General features: G+C 42.5%; 1 protein-coding gene across 2 annotated transcripts in view; it reads left to right on the top strand.

Moving 5' to 3' along the window:
• The first annotated feature begins 18279 nt into the window (after window positions 1–18279).
• Window positions 18280–22291, top strand: part of CDH4 (cadherin 4) — a 615053-nt gene continuing 611041 nt past the window's right edge. For both annotated transcript variants that reach the window (XM_075176773.1, XM_075176772.1), the window contains exon 1: window positions 18280–18534. In XM_075176773.1, coding sequence (XP_075032874.1) covers window positions 18475–18534 — 60 coding nt within the window. In that variant the 5' untranslated portion in view covers window positions 18280–18474. The remainder of the gene's footprint in view (window positions 18535–22291) is intronic.

Below are 22291 nucleotides of genomic sequence, written 5' to 3'. Positions count from 1 at the left end.
CAGAGCTGAACTACAGGCTTACCATACCATGGCCTTCATTCATGAGGCACCAGGTACATCCAGAACCGAACCACAGCCCGTACAATACCACAACCTTCATCCACGAGGCACCAGGTACATCCACAGCCGAACCACGGCCCGTACAATGCCACAACCTTCATCCACGAGGCACCAGGTACATCCAGAGCTGAACTACAGCCTGTACCATACCATGGCCCTCAGACATGTGGCATATCACCAGGGTTGAACCACAACACCTGTACCATACCTTTGGCCATATCTCCTTGTTGGCCCAACATACCTCCGAGGCTGAACCACAGCACTTGTACCATAGCATGGCATTTGCTCCCTGTTCTAACAACATACCTCCTGCCTGTACCTACACTCCATTGTCAGACTGGCCCCTGCATACCATGGCCATTTGTACCAAAGCATGAGATTCTGTACCTTTACCAGATAGCAAACACTTGCACCAGGACTTGGGGATGGGTGGGAGGGAGCTAACTCCACCCCCACTATTTTAAACTGATCCCTTATCCCTGCCCCCTCATGACACTTGTTTGTACATTACCACAACTACTCTTTCTGCTAACTAAGTATTTTTCAATACTTGTCCATTTTGGAAGGATTATTCAATGAAATCTATAATTAAAAAAGGATGTCTGTGAGGGTCAGCATGCAGATGTACACCCCAAAAAACCGCTATATATTATTATATTTTATTCTTTTTTATTTTTCAATACTTGTTCCTTTTGAAAGGGTCATGCAGTTTATTTAAAAAAAGAGTGTGTGAGGGTCTTTGTAAAGAACTACCTAATTTGCTGTCATTATATAAATAAATGAAGATGCCGAAAGATGAAGCTTGCCTACACCATACTACAAAAAAGATTAGGCACATAATACATTGCCAGAGCATTCATCAGTTGCCAAGAGCAGGGCTTTCCTTACTTTGCCGCTATATAAATAAATGAGGGTGCTGAGAGACAAAGGTGGCCTGCAGACATACTAAAAGCTTTGAAAGACTATGCACACAATACAATACATAGCAAGATTATTCATCCATAGCCTAGAGCAGGGCTTTCTTTACCTTGCTTTACTTATTTGCTCTGTGTCATAATGCTGATCTCAATGCTGAATCAAACAAGGAGACTTGTGTATGTATTTATGAGGAGGACGGGCTGAAAAATCATTCCCCGGTTTAAACTTCGTTCAACCCCAGAGTAAAGGGGACTGTTAAGATTTGCAGCAGAGGCGGTCACCAAGAAGGGGTGTACTCACTCTGACGCCAGGGCAACCGGGACGCCTCACACTGCCACTGTGTTTTGGCTAGTAACAGGCAGCCGGAGCGTACGGCTGTTATTAAATTATTGCTGCCTCCTGAGTGGAAGTGAGGTAATGTTCTTGACCCCATTTCTTCTACCTCCATGCTACCGGTTCCTGCTCATAAGCTTTCACTAAGTTAAGTCCTGGTGGCATCTGAGTATCTTTCTGTGCATCCAACTCTATGAGAAAGAAGGCTGCTATAAGTAAAGACCTTTCCTGCTAGTTCTAAAAGTTTATGAAAGTTACTAGCCATAACATTGTAAAGGATTATATCCTGGGACCAATGGTGTAATGAAAATTTGACCTTTCATTATTCAGTTTAGCTATTAGTTGTTAGCTGAGACACATTGCTCTCTCTGCCACCATTTTTGTTTATATGAAATCTGTGACCCTTTGCCAACTTTACATTGGTATCCGTTTGGTTATTTATTTATTTAGTTACAGTAATAGTAAGTCTAAAGATGCGAAGGATGTGTGGGTGCAATGAAAGGAAGATATCAACACTATGCAGTTTATTATTTTTTTAATTGAATAGGAGAAAGCAAATGCAATGATGGCAAAAGTTGCAAAATCCTTCATTAAGACAGCTCGCTGCAGACTTCGGCCAAAATTGGTGAAAATTGGGACACATGTGAAGGCATCATTAGAAATTAGACTGGAAATGACTGGAAATGAATGTTAATGCTATAAACAGTAATATAGGAGCAAAAAACAGCTAAAATTGACATTATTTTACCTATTTTTCACAATTTTTAATTCAATACAGATCCAGAACCAAAACCTTTTGTGCTTTTTTTGGGGCAAAACCATAATACGAACGTGATTTAGAACCGACACCAGTTTTGAGACTGAAACACGAGGTTCAGTGCTCATCTCTAATAGCAACTAAGAAGTAATTAGCTTTGAATATCTGGAGCATAACAATGAGAGAAAATGCCAGCAGGGGCCTTTTATGAATGTACTGGGCCTGTGGGCAAGAGAGGTGCCCTCCCATATCTGTGAAAGTGACAATGGTGGAGGAAAATCTGCCTTCCACACACCTCCAATTCAACATGTTCCTACTGCTTGTTTTCCGGAGGTGGAATATTTTAAAGGGTCAAGCTAACCTGATGAAACAGTTGTTTGTGTTTTTGTTGAACTCATGTTGTGTATATCTTTTATGTGTCAATTAAATGTTTGTTTTTATTTTGTAAGAGCCTATCCATATACTTGATTCTGTATAGGAGGTACTCCAGTACCGATTATCTATCTCACTTCAGCCACTTTCCACAGCACAGTTTTTTATGTTTTTTCAATGTTCCTACTTGCTGCTTTGTCCGGTGGGAAAGGGTTCTGGGGTAAATGTATGATACTCCGGTTTCTTCAACTCCTACAAGTTCGGCGAGATGACAGCTAAAATTTAAAGCGGCGCTGCCTTGTAAAGGGAAACTTGCCTTTACAAGGCAATGCCGCTTTAAATTTTAGCTGTCATCTCGCCGAACTCGCGGAAGTTGAAGAAACCGGAGTATCATACATTTACCCCCTGATCTTCACAGTAGCTTCTACCTTTACTTCCTCCATGTAGGAAGGAACTCTATACAAAGCATTTTTGACTTCCACTTATAGTGTCACTGGTGCTCTGCAAAGACTGCTCACATCATGGAGAAGCAATATGAGTTGCTCCTGTGTAAGTGCAACAATCTTACTCCTCCTCGACTGGACAGTAAAACAGGGTAAAACCTGTTGGTAGGGGTGCATTAGGGGACCTGGCATAAAGTGGGACAAAGTCCCGCTTTATGCCAGTGTGTGGGACAGTTTCCCAAAATCTGTAAAGCCAGAATCAGGACTGTTGGCAGACTCCTGTTCTGTTCTAGCAGCTTTGACTACCTGATGGTGTCTAAAGCTCCATTCGGCCGGATCCTGAAAGTCATGGACCACACTTCCCAACTGATCTCCCTGGAGGGGAGAATCTATATGTTGGCAAGATTGTATTACATCAATGCCATCACACACACATTATATTAAAACCATCACACATATACATTAAGAAATAGGATCTCTCTTGTTTGTCTGATCTTTCAATTACTTACCACTAGGGATGCTTAGGCCCGGTTTTCTAAAAACCAAGCCCCCCCCCGAATATCCCAAATCCGAGTATCGAGCCGTACCGGCTTGGTAGTTTCCTGCTTCCTTGGAACTGAAATTAAGGGAAAACATCATTGTCACGTCCAAATTAACAGAGAACCAATGTGTCTAAACTGTGGCACTCTCAGGATATGGTTAATATAAAACATATTCAAGGTTTATTAGTATGGATTAAAAATAATGTTGATATACTTTGTAGAGTAGTGAAATATTAAAGGATGTAAATGAAAAAATATGACCATAAAAGTATATAGACTGTTAAGACTAGCAGAAACTACTAGTACGTGCCGTCCTCTTAATTATCTAATACATCAAAATATGAATAGGTGTTAAGATATACCAGATATCGTCTCCATTGTATAATACAAAAATAACGTAGGAGCAATAGGAATAGGTAAGGAAGCAATGCCTATATTACACAATTGTTAATTAGTGATCCTGCCGTTAATTAGCTCCTTCCCTCAAAATAGTCCAGATACCTATGATAACAGCAGATTAGATTGCTGTCGCAGTCAGTATCAGCACATAGGAATACTGATGATATATGCTACAGTGGACCAACACACTTCTCTTAATTATTCTGGTCTGTGGACATGTGTAATTTGTCTGCAGTTTCAATGTACAGAGTCCAGTATGTCAAAAGATATGCATTCTCTTGTTCAAAGAGTGCATAGGGTGGCATTAGCTTTATATTTAATAATTGTTAGCTCCAGATGTGGTGTATTTAAGTGCACTGTCTTTTAGATCTTATATATACGTAACATATCCTGCAGTTTGAATGGAGCAGGGTTAACTACGGGGTTTTCTATACAGCTGTTGTCAAATTAAGGTCCTAATAAACCTTCCATGAGCTGATATGAAATTATCGTATATTATTTCAAGCCACTAGAAACCCTTCCGATCCACCCTACTCTCTACATATCTAACACCTCCTAATATTGTGTATAACGTATAATAATGTGAGGAGAGGAACAGCGTGTGAGATGCCAACGCGCGTTTCACTGCACTGAGCTTTCTCAAGGCAAAGGGTTTTAGCATTTTTTAAAATTTTTGCAAAAAAAAATCTAAAACCAAAAACAAAACACGCCAGGGCAGTTTTGGTAAAACCAAAACCAAAACACAAAGTTAATACACATCCAAAACTAAAACACGGAGGTCAGTGAACATCACTACGGACCACATCCATGCAGCTAATATCCTGTAGTTTCTGACTGGTGCTGCTGACATTATCAACCTTATCCTGGCAGCATAGCAATGCTGGTGATTTGACCTAGTGTGCCTTGTATCCTGACCTGTTCTGTTCTCTGTATGTGACCCAGATTTTTATAAGGATTCTGCTGTTTCTCCACTCCTGACCCTAGGCTTTGTTAAATGGATTTGCTCTCATATCACTACCTGCAACCGTGAGCTGTCCACTCTTCATTAGCCCCTGCCTGCCTGACACTGAATTCAGGCAACAATATCGTGGCTGCTCACTACCTCCTGCCGTGTTCCATCCACTCCACCGGGCAAGTGCTGGATCATACACTGCTACCATCTGAGTCCTGGGGGCAACCGAGTACCTTGGAACATAACTTCGGAAAGGTGGCTGCTAAAGATGAACATTTATAGAATCGCACTCTACTCTGCCCTTAACACATTACTTTAAAATCATCACACACAAATTATATTAATTCCATCACACATACACATTATATTAAAACCATCACACACATACATTATATTAAAATCCTCACATACAAATTACAATAAAACCATCACACAGACATCATATTAATTCCATCAAAAACACATATTAAAATACCAGCAAGCACACACAGTATAATTATGCCATCACTCACACATTATATTATTCCACACTTACCTGATCAGCAAACCATTGCAGTGCAAAGTCACATGTGCTGAAGGGTGGAGAGAGGGGGTGTACTACTTGGAGGTAGAGGAGTAGAGGGAGGAAAAAGAAAATTACATAGGAGGTGAGGCAAGTGAGAGGGCAGAACAGGAATGGAAGAACAGGAGGGAAGTTAGGCAGATCATCCAGGTGGAGTGGATCAGTCCCTTGCTCTGACTGGCTGTGGACACTGTCCCTCACTCTAATCATTCCTAACACGGAGCTGGGGCTGATCCTCGCTGACAGCAGAACACATCCTGGCTGGCCAGACCAGGGACCTTCTGGCTCATGTTCTCTGCACACTCTGCACCCATTGTGAATATGCCATTAATTGCCAGGTTACTATGAGTTTCTGTCACAATCTGCCCCCGCCTGTACTGCAGCATCACCTTAGGATGCTGCTTTGCCGGCGGCTCCAGTGTCCTGGAATATTTTGGACTTAGTATTATTTTTATTAGCCTTGCAGTTCCTATAATTCTGATATTGTACCCTTGTCTCTTCCCTCATATCCTCCTACTTCTGTTAATTACTGCACCTGTTATCTACCTATTTATGCTGTCCCCCACCCCCACCCCTTGCCCATACATACCTACTTTCTCTAATCTGTTTCCGGGAGATGGGCGTGACTGGGGGGCGGGAGGGAGCAGGGCGGGGCAAATTTCGTCATTTAGTGGTGGCTGCAGCGGGATGCGGGAGATTTGCCAGCTCACCCGGGAGTCCGGGAGACTGACCCGAATTTCGTGAGTCTCCCGGACATTCCGGTAGAGTTGGCAGGTATGCCCTTGCCCCCCACAGCCTACATTTGCTGGTCATTGATGTTGTTGTTACTACTTTTGTTTGCTTGGACCACTGCAGGCTGCTAGCTGTCATCCCTGTTCCTGGTTTCATCTCACTCAGAAACTTTACCTATACCTGCCATATTTTATGTTTTTACCTGCTTCTAGTCACACCCAGAGATCTGTTGTTTAGTCTCAGCTAAATCTAACTTGTATCTTTCCTGCACTATTCTGGACTGCGTTTGCTCAATAAACTGTTATGTTTTCACCATACTCTGGACTCCATGGCTGTCATTTCCAGCCCTAGCACAGAAGTGTGACAGTTTCTTATTAAATAACTCCCTATTATTAACTATAAAAAGTGTTTGGAAATTGCGCTATCGTAGTCCATTTTCAACTCATGTTTGTCCGGGATCTCTCCATTTTCAGATCATCCGCATTTTCATAGCGGCAGGAAGTGAATGATCTTATAGGGGCAGTGAATGTCCACTTATGTAAATATGTTAATAAGTAGGCTGCATGTGATAAGTGAAGTACTATAAAATTAGTAGAGGGCAACAGAGGCTAGCAGAAACTTACAGATAGTAGAGGGAACAGAGATCCGCAGCAACACAGAGTAGTAAAGCTCCTATAATACTGGTGCAGGAAAGTTTCAAATGCACATCCAACTATTACACATACTAGACCTAAGTCACATGATTAAACTTCCTGCACAGCTAATGGAAAAACCACAAGATATCAAGCATTTACCCATTAATGTGTATTGCTGACATAATCCTCTATCTTTACTCTCATACACCGCTACTACCTAAATATTCTCACTCAATCATCCCATACATACCCATCTCCAATAATCTCTCTCTTTGCTGCCTATATAATTCTCTCACTGATACCATACATTGCATCAATGCATCTATTTATTTTATAAATAGATGGTGATGATGATGATGATCTACCCCAGTATTCACTGAACCCATAAATTGCATAGTGTGACTAGATTACTTATAAATAACTTATGGTATAAATTTATTTAAAGGAAATAGTGCAGGGCACTTATTTATATAATTGCAAATGTACTTATTTTTGATATTGTATGTTGGTAAAGTAGATATCTTAGTTTCTGAGACTAGGGGAAGAAATTTGTTTGTTTTAACTGTGCTAGAGGAAATGCATTATATATCTAATACAATAAACCTTTGTTGAAGAAATCTTTTGTGTATCTTTTTAGTAGGGAAATGACTTGTTTGGGGTTCTGCGACTTTCTTTGAGAATGTGTATTCTGCAGCTGTCTGAAGAAAAGACCCATGTTAATCTCATGTTACTTAGACCTTTTGATTTGTGAGGGTCCAGCACCTGAAGGCACAGGAAGGTTTAATTAAGACTTGCCACTAGATTTTCTGCGTCTAAAAACAAGAAGCAAGAAATCACAGCAAGTTTAAGGATATCACAGATAAGTGTAAATATTGTTAGCTTTGCATTGCATGTAAGTTCATGTTTGGGTAAACAAATTGCATCCTGATTCTAAAAATAACTCAGACATCAGGGGGCTGGCTTGTCCTGTGAGGCTGTGTTCACATCTGTATAAAAAGCACTGTCTTGTATTAAAAATTGTTCTTCTTGTCACCTGACCGGCCTTCTGGTACCTTTATCTAGGGTGAACAAATAAACATCACTTGCTTCAAATACCTGCTTGGAAACTTCTCTATCCCTGTGACCTACAGATTAGACCCAAAATCTAATCCGTTCCCGGCTGTTTCTGAGATTTGGACCCAGCATCTATTATCACTGCTCTGCCCACTACCCAGCAGCTCTAGCCAGTGTGATAGGCCAGGGGGTTTCATCCACAGCAACTCTGATCCATAGGAAGAGGTCAGGAGTACCGGCCCAGGTACACGTAATGGGGTACACTCGCAGCATCAGTTATGACCCCATACATTGCATCTCTTCCATTACACACTCTCACTGACTCCATACATTGAATCTCTATTATTCTTTCTCACTGACCCTGTAGGTTGCATCTCCTCCATTATTCTCTCACTGGCCCCATACATTACATCTCTTCCATTATTCACTCTCACTGGCCCCATACATTACATCTCTTCCATTATTCACTCTCACTGGCCCCATACATTACATCTCTTCCATTATTCACTCTCACTGGCCCCATACATTACATCTCTTCCATTATTCACTCTCAATGAACCTGTACATTCATCTCGCCCATTATTCTCTCTCACTGACCCTATACATTGCATCACCCCCATTATTCTGTCACTGACCCCATACATTCTATATCACCCATTTTTCTCTCTCACTGATACCATACATTGCATCTCTTCCATTATTCCCTCTCATTGACTCCATAAATTGCATCTCCTTTATTATTCTCTCTTACTGACCCCATATATTGCATCTCCCCCATTATTCTCTCACTGACTCCATACATTTCCTCTCCCCCTCTCACTGACCCCATACATTGCATTTCCTCCCTTATTCCCTCTCACTCACCCCATACATTGCATCTCTTTCATTATTCTCTCTCACTGACCCATACATTATGTCACATCCATTACTCACTCTCCCGGACCCCGTACATTGCATCGCCCCCTTTATTCTTAATCTCTGATCCCAAACATTCCTTCCCCCAATTAATCACTCTTACTGATCCCACACATTGCTTCTCTTCCTTGTTCTCTCACACTGCACCAATACATTGCATCTCTCTGTCACTAACAGCCTTAGTAAGACACTTGCAAACATACTGATTTGAACCTACCCCCTACACATTACCCTCATTTGTTAAAAAAAACAAAAAAAACAAACACAAAATAGAAAAAATATATTAATTAGAGATTTTCACTGACACCCGTGTTCTGATTTTGGATCTGGATTAACTTTGTATTTTGGCTTTGGTTTTGGCAAAACCGTCCTTACGTGTTTTGGTTTTGGATCCCTATTTTTTTCTAAAATAGCAATTTTTTTTGCTAAAATCACATAATTTAGCTCTTTTTTTCCCCCTACATTATTATTAACACTATAAAATAACACTCATTTCAAGTCATTTGCAGTCATTTTTGACCAGAGCCGTAACTTAGAATTCTAGCGCCTGCGGCGAAAAAGACAAATGCCACCCCTCTAGCCCTCAATTTTAACCAAATGAACCTAAAATATTGCTAAATTGCACCCCCCTTCAGCAATGCGCCCTGGGCAGTCACCCCTGTCGCACAGCCCTAGTTACGACCCTGATTTTGACCACCTCACAGGTAACAATATTATTTTCATACACTTTCAAACAAAGACTGCAGCGACCTGGCTGAAAGCCCAGCGCCAGAGCAATGACACAAACACACAGCAGTACATAGCACATCTAGGAAACATCGCCACACAGCAGTGGCAGAAAAGAAAGTGGTCCTTGGATCATGAAATCAGTTATGGTTCATTTGATTGCTCAACCCATTCCTTGGATAACTGTGGTAATTCTTCAGCTAATACATGGCAACGAGTGCTGCCCCCCCGCTCCCCAAGGATGCATGCTTTTATCAGACCCAAACCAATCCAGGGTGCTAGACAATGCACTAAAAAGAGCCATTGTAATTCACAGCAAAAAGAAAGTTCATCACTGTGCTTTGAATCAGCCCCAGTTCCCACAAAATTAAAATATAGTTAGGTACTTTTGACGTAAAGTGCAGATTACAAAACTTTGTGCAATACTGATGAAACAGCAGCAAAGTGGAAGGTAATACATAAACATGTCTATTTAGACATCCATGCTTACATTACTTCTGCAAGCAATGTTGTTCTTTGTTAATAAAACTGTTATCTTTATACCGTTCAAAAAAATTAAAAATAATCCTCCACCATTCTTTGGATGTTGATAGTTGATAGTAGGATCAGGTGCAGTTACAGCAGAGGTGTCACTAATTCTGGTCAATTATTTTACAGTAGACAAGAGCATATGTCAAAATGTTGTGCTGAGTCATCTGCATCAATGGGTGTCTAAGATTTTTGCAAAGCACACAACAGTATATAGCACATGTAGGTAACAATGGCACACAGCGGTAGCTGAAAGGAAAAGTGGTGCAAGATGGAATTGTCTTTGGGCCCTCCTACCCACCCTTGTATTGGATCTTAAAAAGGACATGCACACTTTAACAAACCATGCACTTCAGCGACAAGAAGTGCAACTTTTGAGGCTGATATGCTTTGTTTGTTTGGGGCCCCACAAAACAAGCTAACAATGGGCTTAAGGCACCTAAGGTAACAGTGCTGTTAATGAACTCTACTGTGGCAAGATGTTGTCATCATCCTCAGCCTCATCCTCATCAGTTTGTACATCATCCGCACACATTATTAATTCATCACCGTTGGAATCCACCATTACAGAAGTCACAATATTTTTATGTAATTGGCAGGAAAGGCCTTCCTCGTGGAACATGAAGTTCATTTTTATGAACATCATCTTTTCCACATTTTGAGGAAGTAGCCTCCAGGCTGTGCTGAAAATTCTTTCCGAGTGCACACTCGAGGGTGGACAGCTTAGGCAATGCAAAGCGAGTTGGTACATGGGTCTGTAAATTCCCTTTTTTTCCTCCCAGTATGTAAAAGGACTGTTTGATGTGTCTATTTCTATGCTGTCGTGAAAATAATCCTCCATCATCCTTTGGATGTTGATAGTTACATAACTCCTCACCTGTACCAGAAGGTTCGTAAAAATGTAATTATTGGGCTACAATTTTAGCAGTGGCGGCTATGCCTGCGGCCGCCGTGACTCACTGGGCTCCCCTTTCGGTTTGCGAGTCCCGGTTGGCAACAACCGGAACGCTCCAGGCTCCCTGTCGTGGAGCCTGGCCAGCTGGTTAATAGGGGCGCGCACGCGCGCGTGCAGAGCTAGTTAGGTGATAGCCAATCATGGCTATCCAGGTGTTTAGAAGGCAGTGTTTATGTGTGGATTATTTATTATGCAGCTGAACACTGCATTACTATTGGCCACCAGCACCACTATCTATTAGGCCACTGCTGTGAATACTTGTAAGGGCTCTTCCCTGATTGGCTACTTGGACTATTTAAAGCAGTGAGGACTGAGCCTCACTGCCGGTTATAGCGTTCTGTTTCAGTACTGCTTGTCACGACTTGCACTCTGCAGCTGCTGTTTGCAGTGACTTTATTGGATTCATTATGTATTCTATTTGTAGTACCACTGCCCACCAAAGGGGCCACTGTGCTACTTTGATCATTCTCCTTGATTACTGAGAGTTGTGTCATCTGCATGAGGCCTATATCAACCTGCTTGCTTCATATGGTCTGGGCCAGATCATCAGGTCACTCCTGTGAGCATTTCCATGTGCTTTGTTCCTGTGAGTATTTCCATGTGCTCGGCTCCAGTCTGCATTTCCATGTGCTCAGCTCCAGTCTGCATTTCCATGTGCTCAGCTCCAGTCTGCATTTCCATGTGCTCAGTTCCAGTCTGCATTACCAAGTTGTCATCTACTGTCTGCATTACCAAGTTGTCATCTACTGTCTGCATTACCAAGTTGTTATCTACTGTCTGCATTACCAAGTTGTCATCTACTGTCTGCATTACCAATTTGTCTGCTGTTGTCTGCTATCTGGACTCCTGCAAATTACTTCATTGTATTCTCTACTGCTGTTACCTGCTACTGGACTCTTGCATCTTCAACCATTATACCCGGTACTTATAGTTCCACGCTGCCTGTTGAAATCTACTATTGCAGTTACCTGTTGTTTCTCATCTGCACATTGAACTGTCTCGTGAGTTACCTTGTCATCTGTGTTTGTTAATAAACTCATTATAACCACTTATCCCCTCTCCGTGGTCATACCTGGGAAATCCTAACAGTATGATCTGGCCATAATACTGAGCCTGCTGCTGCACAGCTTTCATCCCTTTTTGAAAAGGATTTCCAGGGGAGTGACCTACTCTGTATTCATTAAGACCATGGCTACTATTTCCTCCGAAAATTCCCTGTTTCAATTGCTCCAAGTGGACATTCTGCAACTTCGCACTCAAATAGTGCAAGTATCTTCTTTGTTGAATCAAATGCTCAAGCAACTTCCAGTTTCCACCCCTGATACATGCTGCAGTAAGGAGTCTAACTGTGCTGCTAACATTTCATTATCAAATTTGTCTGCCTTTGACTCTCTGCAAGCAGCACTTTCCAATAGTCCTGTAACAAATTCCAGGTTTTCAGGTGCTCCACGCCCCCACCTGACCGAAGAGGAGCGATGGCGCAGGAGGACCTACAAACTGTGTCTTTACTGTGCCAGTGATTTTCATTTTTTACAGGATTGCCCGCTCAGTAGACTCCGACCATCTTCAACCTCTATCTCCAGCTCTGAGTTACAAGCTTCTGTCTCCATTCCAGACACATTATCTGCTCCCATGAGAACCCGGGTTCCCCAGTTCAACCCAGAGGGGGCGCTGCCCTTAAAGTTTGCTCCAGAGGGGGCGCTGCCCTTAAAGTCCGCTTCAGAGGGGGCGCTGCCCTTAAAGTCCGCTTCAGAGGGGGCGCTGCCCTTAAAGTCACTGTGTTTGGTGTTTAACCTAAGATTGATTCTCCGTGTATGACCCTTGCCTGTTCCTGGATTCTGAACCTGTGCCTCTGACCCTGATCTACTGCCTGAACCCGGATTCTGATTCTCTGCTAGTGACCCTGATCTTTTGCCTGTCCCTGGATTCCGAACCTTTGCTTGTGACCTCTGACCTTGGTTTGTTCTGTGGATACTCTGTTTGCTGCCGGCACTGACTCTGCCTCGACCCCACGCTGCTGTCCGCCACAACACTCTATTACTTTGTTCTCCTTAGCCAGTACACAACTCTCGACCCTCTGTTAGTCTGCCCCCACCACTAGGGGATCCAGTGAACACCAGGCTTTCGGAGCAGACTTTAGGTTTTGTTGTACCGGCTGGAGAAGTTCCTAACATACAAAATGTCATTCTACCCACTGTACACTTAACCACAGATATGTAGACAAGCAGAACTGGGCAAACTAAAGATTATATGATTGTGACAGCCCACTGGGTTGGTGACTCGCCTTCACAAGCAAGGACAGAAGCAGCATGTACCCAAGAACGTCACATTTTTCAGAAGAAGGCTACTCTGTGTATCATCTGCTTCACTAAGAGGCATATTATTATCGTAGATTTGTAAGGCACCACAGTGCTCCACAGCGCCGTACAGTAGGGAAGACAAGGACATACATAAGACAAGGCAGACAAAATGAATGGAGACATGAAAACAAAGGGTATGGAGGACCCTGCTTATTAGAGAGCTTACATACTAAAGGGAATAGGGCACACCTGAAACAAGAGAAGCAAGTCTGGCTCAGAGTGAAGATTGAGATAGTTGTGAGGGTGCATTAGTGTGAATAGTGTTATTGCGGACATGGTCACCTCTAAAAAAGAGATGGGTTTTCAAAGAGCATCTAAAGCTTTGAAGGCTGTGGGTAAGCCTGATTGACCATGGTAGGGAATTCCATAAGTGGGGAGCAGCACAGGAGAAGTCCTGAAGGTGGGAGTGAGAGGTGGTTATCAGAGACGAGACAAGGCACAGGTCCGAGGTAATACCGCTGACAACCTGTTTGAAGAGGGATGTTATTGCAACATGGCTTATGCTGCTTGGACTCTCCTGAGGATATGTGATTTCTGATAACGCTACCAATATTGTTAGAGCTTTACAGCGGGTGAATTCCATCACATTCCCTGTTTTGCTCACACAATCAAATTGGTGGTACAGAACTTTTTAAAAAATTACAATGACATACAGGAGATGCTGTCTGTGTCCCGAAATATTTAGGGTCATTTTTGGGATTCTGCAACAGCATGTAGGAGAATGCAGCAGTTGCAAGAACAATAGAATTTAGGGGAAATGTACTTTAGTCCAATGCAGTGGAGAATACTTTCCGTGTTGTGCAAGGTGCTGAAACCACACGAAGTAGTCACCTGTGAAGAGAGTGCAGACACTGTTAGCTTGAGTCAAGTGATTCCCCTAATTAGACTTTTTGAAAAGCAGCAAGAGAAATTAAAGGAGGAAATAAAAAAAAGAATTCCGCTAATTATGTTGGATTGTAGATTAAGTACTTTATTTGCTTCGCCAGGATCCAAGAGTTATCAACATCTTGAAATCTGATCATTACATTTTGGCAACTTTGTTTGATCCAAGGATTAAGAGCTGTCACTCACCGGAGTGTGAGTGCCTCCACTCTGGTACGTGGTTCTCCATCTTTCCCGCTCACACCTGTGTGGAACCGCGGACGTCCGCCATCCTGTCGCACTGGGCATGCGCAGGTCCCTTTAACAACTACACCTGACCACTAATGTGATTGATGGATCAATCACCCCTCCCTACTTAAGGCACCTGCAGCCTTAGGTAGTTGCCTGATCTTGAAGTCTCACTCCCAGTGAACTTCTATAGGTGTGTGCAGTTTCCAAACTGCTTCCAGCTCTACTCGTGTGTGCAGTTTCCAAACTGCTTCCAGCTCTACTCCTGTGTGCAGTTTCCAAACTGCTTCCAGCTCTACTCCTGTGTGCAGTTTCCAAACTGCTTCCAGCTCTACTTCTGTGTGCAGTTTCCAAACTGCTTCCAGCTCTACTCCTGTGTGCAGTTTCCAAACTGCTTCCAGCTCTACTCGTGTGTACAGTTTCCAAACTGCTTCCAGCTCTACTCGTGCTTCAGCTTCCACGCTGCTCCCTGCTCAACTCAGCGGCGGTTCCCATACCGCTACAACGCTTCACTTCTCAGCTGATTCCGGATCTACACAACTGGGTATGCTCTACTGACTATTGACTATTGCCTATTGCTCGCATACCAGTTGTATCCATTGTTGTTTGCTGCACAGGGTACAAGTACCCATATAGACTGTGTTACTGCATTGCTTCATTTAGGACAAGCTTTCACTCAAGCTACGATATCTCCTCACGCTACTACTTAGCGTTATTGTGCATATCTGCTGTGACCAGCTTCTCCTCCCTGCAAGGCATCTACTCCATACAGACTATTCATTGTGCCTTCCAACCCTGCCTCACAAGACATTGCTCTACTCGCGCTGTTTCAATACAGCCACAGTTTGCCTTTCAACTTCACTCTCCTGCACCTGGACAAGTCCTCATTTCTTCTCACAGCAGTGGTACAACTTGCTGCATGCAGACCACTAACTTCTCTGCTACCTACCCGCACCTGGACAAGTCCTCCTATCACAGCGGTGGTACAACTTGCTATATGCAGACCACTGACTCTCCTATTACCTACCTACACCTGGACCAGACTCCTCACCATAGCAGTGGTACAACTTGCTGAACGCAGACCACCGACTACCGTGCTTCCTACCTGCACCAGTACTATTCTTCCCATCACTGCAGTGGTACAACTTGCTGTACGCAGACCACTGACTCCTCCTCTACCTACCATCACCTATCCACGTCCACTCCTCGTGTCTACATTATTTTCAGCCTCCAGTTTACTGCTCCAAGTCGCTGACTTTCCTCTAACCATAGCTGCAAGTCGCTGACTTCCTCAGACTATCTCTACTCTCCTGCTGTTGTGTCGCTCCAATCATTCACCTGCCTGCTTTGAGGTGCGTGCCATAACCCCGCCTCTCTAGCAGAGTTCCATCTGGTGAAACTCGGGTAAGCAACTCCTAGTGCCCGTGACAAGAGCTATGTCTTCTCTTTCTTTCCACCTGACCCAGATCTCAAGAGATGTAATGAGCCACTGGTCAGCAAGCTGACAGCTCAAGTGGTACATGACACAATGACGTCTCCTCCTTCAGGTTCTCTGGAAATTGTTGCTAGGAAAAAACTTAGCTTTCCCAATACATCTAGTGGTGATGCAGATGAGTCTGCACAACATTTTGAAATTTGGTCTGGTCTAAACGAATTGCCCAAAAATTGTGACAGCTCTTCCATAAAATGAACTACAAATTCCATGAGGAATGCAATTACATCAAAGTACACAGACTTCTGTGATGGTGGATCCAGCGGGGATCAATTAGTATTGTTTGAGGATGATGTACACACTGATGAGGGTGAATATGATGACAGTGTAGATTAAAGGTGCTGAGATCTAGGTGAGAGAAGGGAGCTAACTGATTCTGGTATGCTTGGTAATATTTTGAGTAGAATGGCATGTTGGCAATTTTATGATTTTGTACAGTAAACTTTCACCTTTATTAGAGAGGTGTTTTTTTCTTTAAAAAAGGTACAAGCTTTTAATTTACATTTTTGTTTCCCACTTAAAACCACTATGCACTTGAACATAGGCTTTTGCACATGAGGTAGAGGGATTAGTCTCATGACTGAGACTGGAGAGTGACAAGAACAATGCCACCCCTCCTGTTTCTGTATGAGCTATGGCACAGGAGAATGCCACTGGAGACTTTTAAGAGCACTGACAGCCCTATTATTACAGTTTCTGTTTCAGCACTGAACCCTGCCACCTCTCCTGGTCCTGGGTGAGCTATGGTACAGTAAAATGTAACTGCAGGTTTAGACCAAGACTGCCAGCCCTATTATTTCTATTTCAGCAATGACAATTAGCAGTGGAGCAATGGAGCTCTCTTCTTTGTGTGTTACCTATATAACACAGTACAATGTGACTGCAGATTTAGAAGACCAAGACTGCCAGCCCTATTATTTCTTTTTCAGCAATGACAATTAGCAATGGAGCTCTCCTGTTTGAATGTTACCCATATAACACAGTACAATGTGACTGCAGATTTAGAAGACCAAGACTGCCAGCCCTATTATTTCTATTTCAGCAATGACAATTAGCAATGGAGCAATGGGGCTCTCCTGTTTCTATGTTACCTATATAACACAGTACAATGTGACTACAGATTTAGACCAAGACTGCCAGCCCTATTATTTCTATTGCAAGAATGACAATTAGCAATGGAGCAACAGGGCTCTCCTGTTTGTATGTTACCTATATAACACAGCACAATATGACTGCAGATTTAGACCAAGACTGCCAGTCCTATTGTTTCTATTTCAGCAATGACAATTAGCAATAGAGCAATGGAGCTCTCCTCTTTGTGTGTTACTTATGACACTGCCCAACTGCACTAAAGACTGCCAAGAGCCGTGCTACCCTTTCTGTGTCCCTCTGTGAAATGGCGCTGGATCACTGTGGAGGGTGGTACTTATAGAATCCAAAACTTGTGAGATCCGACGACGTAACACTGACGTTTTGCCTCATTTTCAATTCCATCAGCGTGCGAAAGTTCCGAGCCGAGCCGTCTCAGTACTCGGATTTTTAAAGGTTCGGGTGTGTTCGGTTCTCGGGGAACCGAGCCTGAGCATTTGTAATAATAATACAGTTTACATCATGGATGAGGCAACTCTCACTTTAATTCATCCATTGCATTTCCCACATTATTCTCTGGAACTGATCACATACATTGAATATCTTTTTTCTCTCACACTGTCCCCCCTATACATTGCATCTTCCTCGTTTTTCATTGATCCCATACACTGTATCTCCTCCATTATTCTTTCATTTACTTTATACATTACACCCCCCTCCCTCCCCATTTTTCTATGTCACTGCTTTTCCCCTTATAATATTCTACAATGCCATAAATGTCAGCTCTGTCACGTGTTATAATTTCTTCCGCAAACTGTTACCTCTCTATGCCAAGTATGTAATTGCTAGACACGATTATCTTTTTCAGTCCATTTTACATTGCAGCTATCGCTGCCCGGTAAATTTTCTCACTGCAACTAAATATTATTGGTAGGAACCATATTCTTTCTCCATACAGCTTATACAAAGCATTATCTCCTGCACTGCTATGTATTCTTTCTCTGTCTCCAAAATGTAACTGCTTCTGTAATCTTGCTTCTCCTCATTCATTGTTTCTCTGTCCGTAAATGTTACCAGCCCCGTGCTGTCAGACTGCAGTTCGCTAGGACTCCAACAGTAACGCTGTCTTGCACGGTGAGCTAGGTCTGTCATTCACAGTGCTTAGGGGGGCGGGTCATTCTTGTCAATCAGAGCACTTGGCGGGGCGTGGTTCACTGTCAGCTTACTCGGTTATGGGCTCGTCCTCGCTGTCACTCTTCAACTCTGTGGGGGCGTGGCTCCGTGTTGACAGACCCGCCGTGGGGGTGCGGCGCGGGTGTCAGTCAGCCAGAGGGGGCGGGGCAATACTGCGCTCAGCTGGTGCAGCCCGTTCACCTGCAGCTCAGAGCGGGGGAGAGACGGGGCGGCAAACGGCAGCGCCCGGGGGCAGTGGAGCCTCATACCGGGACATATAGGACAGGAGGGGACTGACATTCCAGAAAACACTGGGAAGCGAGCTGGACACTTGGTTTCTTGGATCAGGAGTCCCGTCTGCAAGCAAGATGCCAAGGGGATCAGGGAGCGCTCTGCTGCTGCTGTTGGCCCTGCCAGGGGTACTGGGGGTAAGTGTGCAGACTTCTCTTTTCATTCTCACTTGGAGAATTGTCTAGTGTTGCCCAGTATTATTCTCAGTTGTGTGCCCCCTACCTTGGCACCGCTGGCATATTCCCATCTGTGGAGATGAAGAGAATTAATTGGACATGAATGAGTTCACCTGTATGAATGGAAAGGGTTAACTATGAAGGATTATTAACCTTAGTATGAATGGGTTGAATTGTTTATGAAATAGGCTCCTGAATAGATCTAAATAGTATGAATGGGGAGTATTCATTGGGCATGGATTGAAAGGGTTAATTAGTTATGGTTAGAGTATAAAGAGAATTAATTGGCCAGTTTAATAAAGGCTTTGAAGAGAAGACATAGGTGTGTATATATATATATATATATATATATATATATATATATATATATATATATATATCCATGAGTGGAAAGGGTTTTTTTGGCACCATCTCAAATACTGGTATCAGTGTGGAGGGCATTGGCATATCCCTTTGTGAATGGAAGGATGAATTAGGCATGTTCCCCTCTGTTGTGGAGACTGTAGGATGGCCGGCTGCTCATTGCTGCTTTATGTCAGTCTGTTTCTTCAAGTTGAAGTTCAGAATGGGGCACATCGGTTGGTCACTGTCTTGCACTGCTGTCTATAGGAATCTGTGAACATCTCACATCTGCAAAACTGAGCAGGCAACCCAATAGGATATGTCACTGTAACTTGTAGATGGAGGATATGACCACTCAGATATAATGCCATCCTCCCTCGGCTATTGCCAGAGCACCTGCTGATTAAAACAAATTGCCGACATTTTGGCACTGATGTATCAATACTGAGCACTGATGTGTGTGGGTAGTAGTAGTGACAGACTCAGCAAAGCGCATCTCTCCCATCCCTGCTCTTAGCTATGGAGAGATACTCTGGAGAGCAAGAAGGAAGTACCAAGTGATCTGCATAAGCTTGCTTTCAGATTAAATGGTCAATAAATAATTTGATATGTTCACTGGCAAATAAGACAACTTTTGGGACAATACTGTTTAGACGCCCAGTTTAACCCCTTCAATGTGTATTTGCAACATGATTTTATAAGTACGTGGAATTGCAGTGGACATACGGCAATATATAAGACTGCACGATCTCTCATTGCACATTATGCAATACTGTATAAACCACTAGCCAGTAATTTGCAGAAGTTAATAGATTGACCAGTTGCACAAAAGACTCTATGCAGGACAATGGGAGCAAATGACAGCAGAGGAATGCCGTAAAGATCTGCTTCTCAAAAGACTGAATGCAGAAAACCTCCGGCTTGGAATCCTCTGCAGATTTCTCATTCACTGAATGGGGTGACAGTAATAAAGATGCAGTGTTACCACTGACACAAACATTTCTGTGCTTTGCAAAGTGTCACTGATCCTGCTTGGTCTCTCTACAACACACATGTCCTGTGACCTGCACTGATGCCTGCCAAGAATGTAACACTTGATTTCACTGCTCGGAGAACTGGTCACACAAAATGTGTTTTGTCACTGAAGCACAAAGCTGTTTGGTGTCCGAGGAAAAAAAAAAAACCAAAACACTTTATTGACTGATAACTGTACGAACAGCAAATGTTCTATATCAGACGCAGTTTGCAAGATTTCCCTCTCGGTAGACTGCACAGATCTCTCTCTCCTCATTGGAATTTTAAATTACAGTTTTGCTCTTTGCTCTCAGCTGAAATCCTTGCTTTCTGCTCTCTGGTCCAGTGACCTGAGCCGGCTGAGCCACTGGTACTACAGGATAACAGCCTCCAGCCTGTCCTTTCTTCAATAAAAAACAGAATCTAAAATCTAATTCGAAATAAAATATTATTCTCTCCAGAGAAAACATGTTTTAAGTACTTCCAAGCAGAGAACTATCACATCACCTTTCCTATGTAAACTGATTCCTTTATGGTTTATCAACCTGTGGCTTTATCATTTCCTTTGCTCCACAACTCCTGATTGTAGACTGCATACTGGGGCTTAGGCTAAGATGGAAATAAGCTTGGTCTACATGTATGGTAGTAGAGGGTTTAAGAAGCCCTGAAGACCCTACAGTCTGGAGTAGAGTGCTAGAGATGGGTAACAACACCTGCCTGTATAATTACTCTTTCTCTTTTGATAACAAGATAATATGTCATATATTTGTAATCTTACAATGCTCATTATAGATAAAATGTTAAAAAGTTTTAAAGGTTTTTTTTCCTCTCAGTCTATCCAAAAGAACTGGTAGCATTAGAATAACACATTATCATTTTTTTTTATACCTGCCTGCATTCTTTTCAACAATATACAGTACAGTCTGGACATTATTGTCAAAGAAGTTATCGCTATATAGGATAAGAGCTTCTATTGCAGGTGTGAGATCTGTAATGTATTCACTGGGATGGGTGACCAACCTTATAGCTAAATCTGCATCAAGTTTGGTTTTTGTCATTGAGCTACAGTCTCTGTGCTGTAGGAAAATATTCTCATTCTTGACCCTCTGACTGTTTTGCTTCAAAACTTGACCAGCAGAATCATAGAGGAAAGTCTCATGTTTGCCTGGTACACTTCTGGAAAGCCTATGCTCCCACAAATCCTGTGCTATATTTGCATTACATTGAAAAATCTGCAGTTTCTTCCCTCCTAAGTGAAGTGTACTGGCTACAATAATTAATCATTTAACATAACCAGCTTTCTAATCCCTTTTACCTTTTCTGTCTTGCATGGTCACAGACTCCTTCTGTCTGCATCTATAGATAGTCACCACTGTACTGTCCTTTCTGTCTCAAGCAATTGGTCATTTGCAAAATAATGTTAATTACGGAAAAATATAATTGATGTTACTGTAGTTCTACTGAACAGTTAGTATGTTGGTGTCGTTTAAAAAATCTGAGTTTGTTTTTGTGATGTCTGTTGGAAAATCTGTTGTCTTGTATTATCGTACCGTACCTCAATCTGATTTTATTACCAGCTGTCACAGTGCCTGGCTAGCAATAGAATGGAGGACTGCATATTCTTGGGCTTCTACTGAATACTTTGTACCATTCTGCTTTTCAGCACTTAGTTCCTTTTGAGATATTCTTTTCATGATCTGATGGAGATACATAAATTGAGTACATTTACCTCTGCTTGCCGTTCATTATAGGCTTGTGCTACATGACATCGCATTTATGCCAAATATCTGGTCCTAAGATGTAACCATTTTTCCTGGTATATAGTAGCAGGCTTCATTATTCAGCCCCAGTCAGACAGCTAGTGTTTGGTGAGCTACATGTGACAAACTCACAGCTATATGGCTGTTTAAATGCTAGGGTTACACCGAATCCATATGTGAGATTATGGCCAAACAATGAAGTAGATACAACTGAATACAGAACAGAACCCAAATTCTAAATTGCATATTAGAGTTAAGCAGGAGGGCCTAGGTAATATATCATAACTGTAATTTTATTTATAGGAGGTATGATTTTTGTCTTTCGCTCTAAAAGCTCAGAGAAATGGATTTTGTTGGCTGAAACCTAAGAATCATACCAAATCTATCCTGGACTTGATGGATAGCTTATAAATAAACTACACGGCATTATCATTTAGTCCCTTTTAACACGTATTCACATTAAGCACATAACCAAACCCAATATTTTGCAATGTTCTGCCCAATAATAAGTGTTACAAAGTTATCTCTATTCTCCCATAGTGGTTACCTCTAGAGCCACAAAATATCACTACTCTTCAACGCCCTGACAGCTACGATGTGGA

Source organism: Mixophyes fleayi, chromosome 6 (assembly GCF_038048845.1).
Source record: "Mixophyes fleayi isolate aMixFle1 chromosome 6, aMixFle1.hap1, whole genome shotgun sequence".
Lineage (NCBI taxonomy): Eukaryota > Metazoa > Chordata > Amphibia > Anura > Limnodynastidae > Mixophyes > Mixophyes fleayi.
This window is presented reverse-complemented; position numbering and strand designations above follow the sequence as displayed.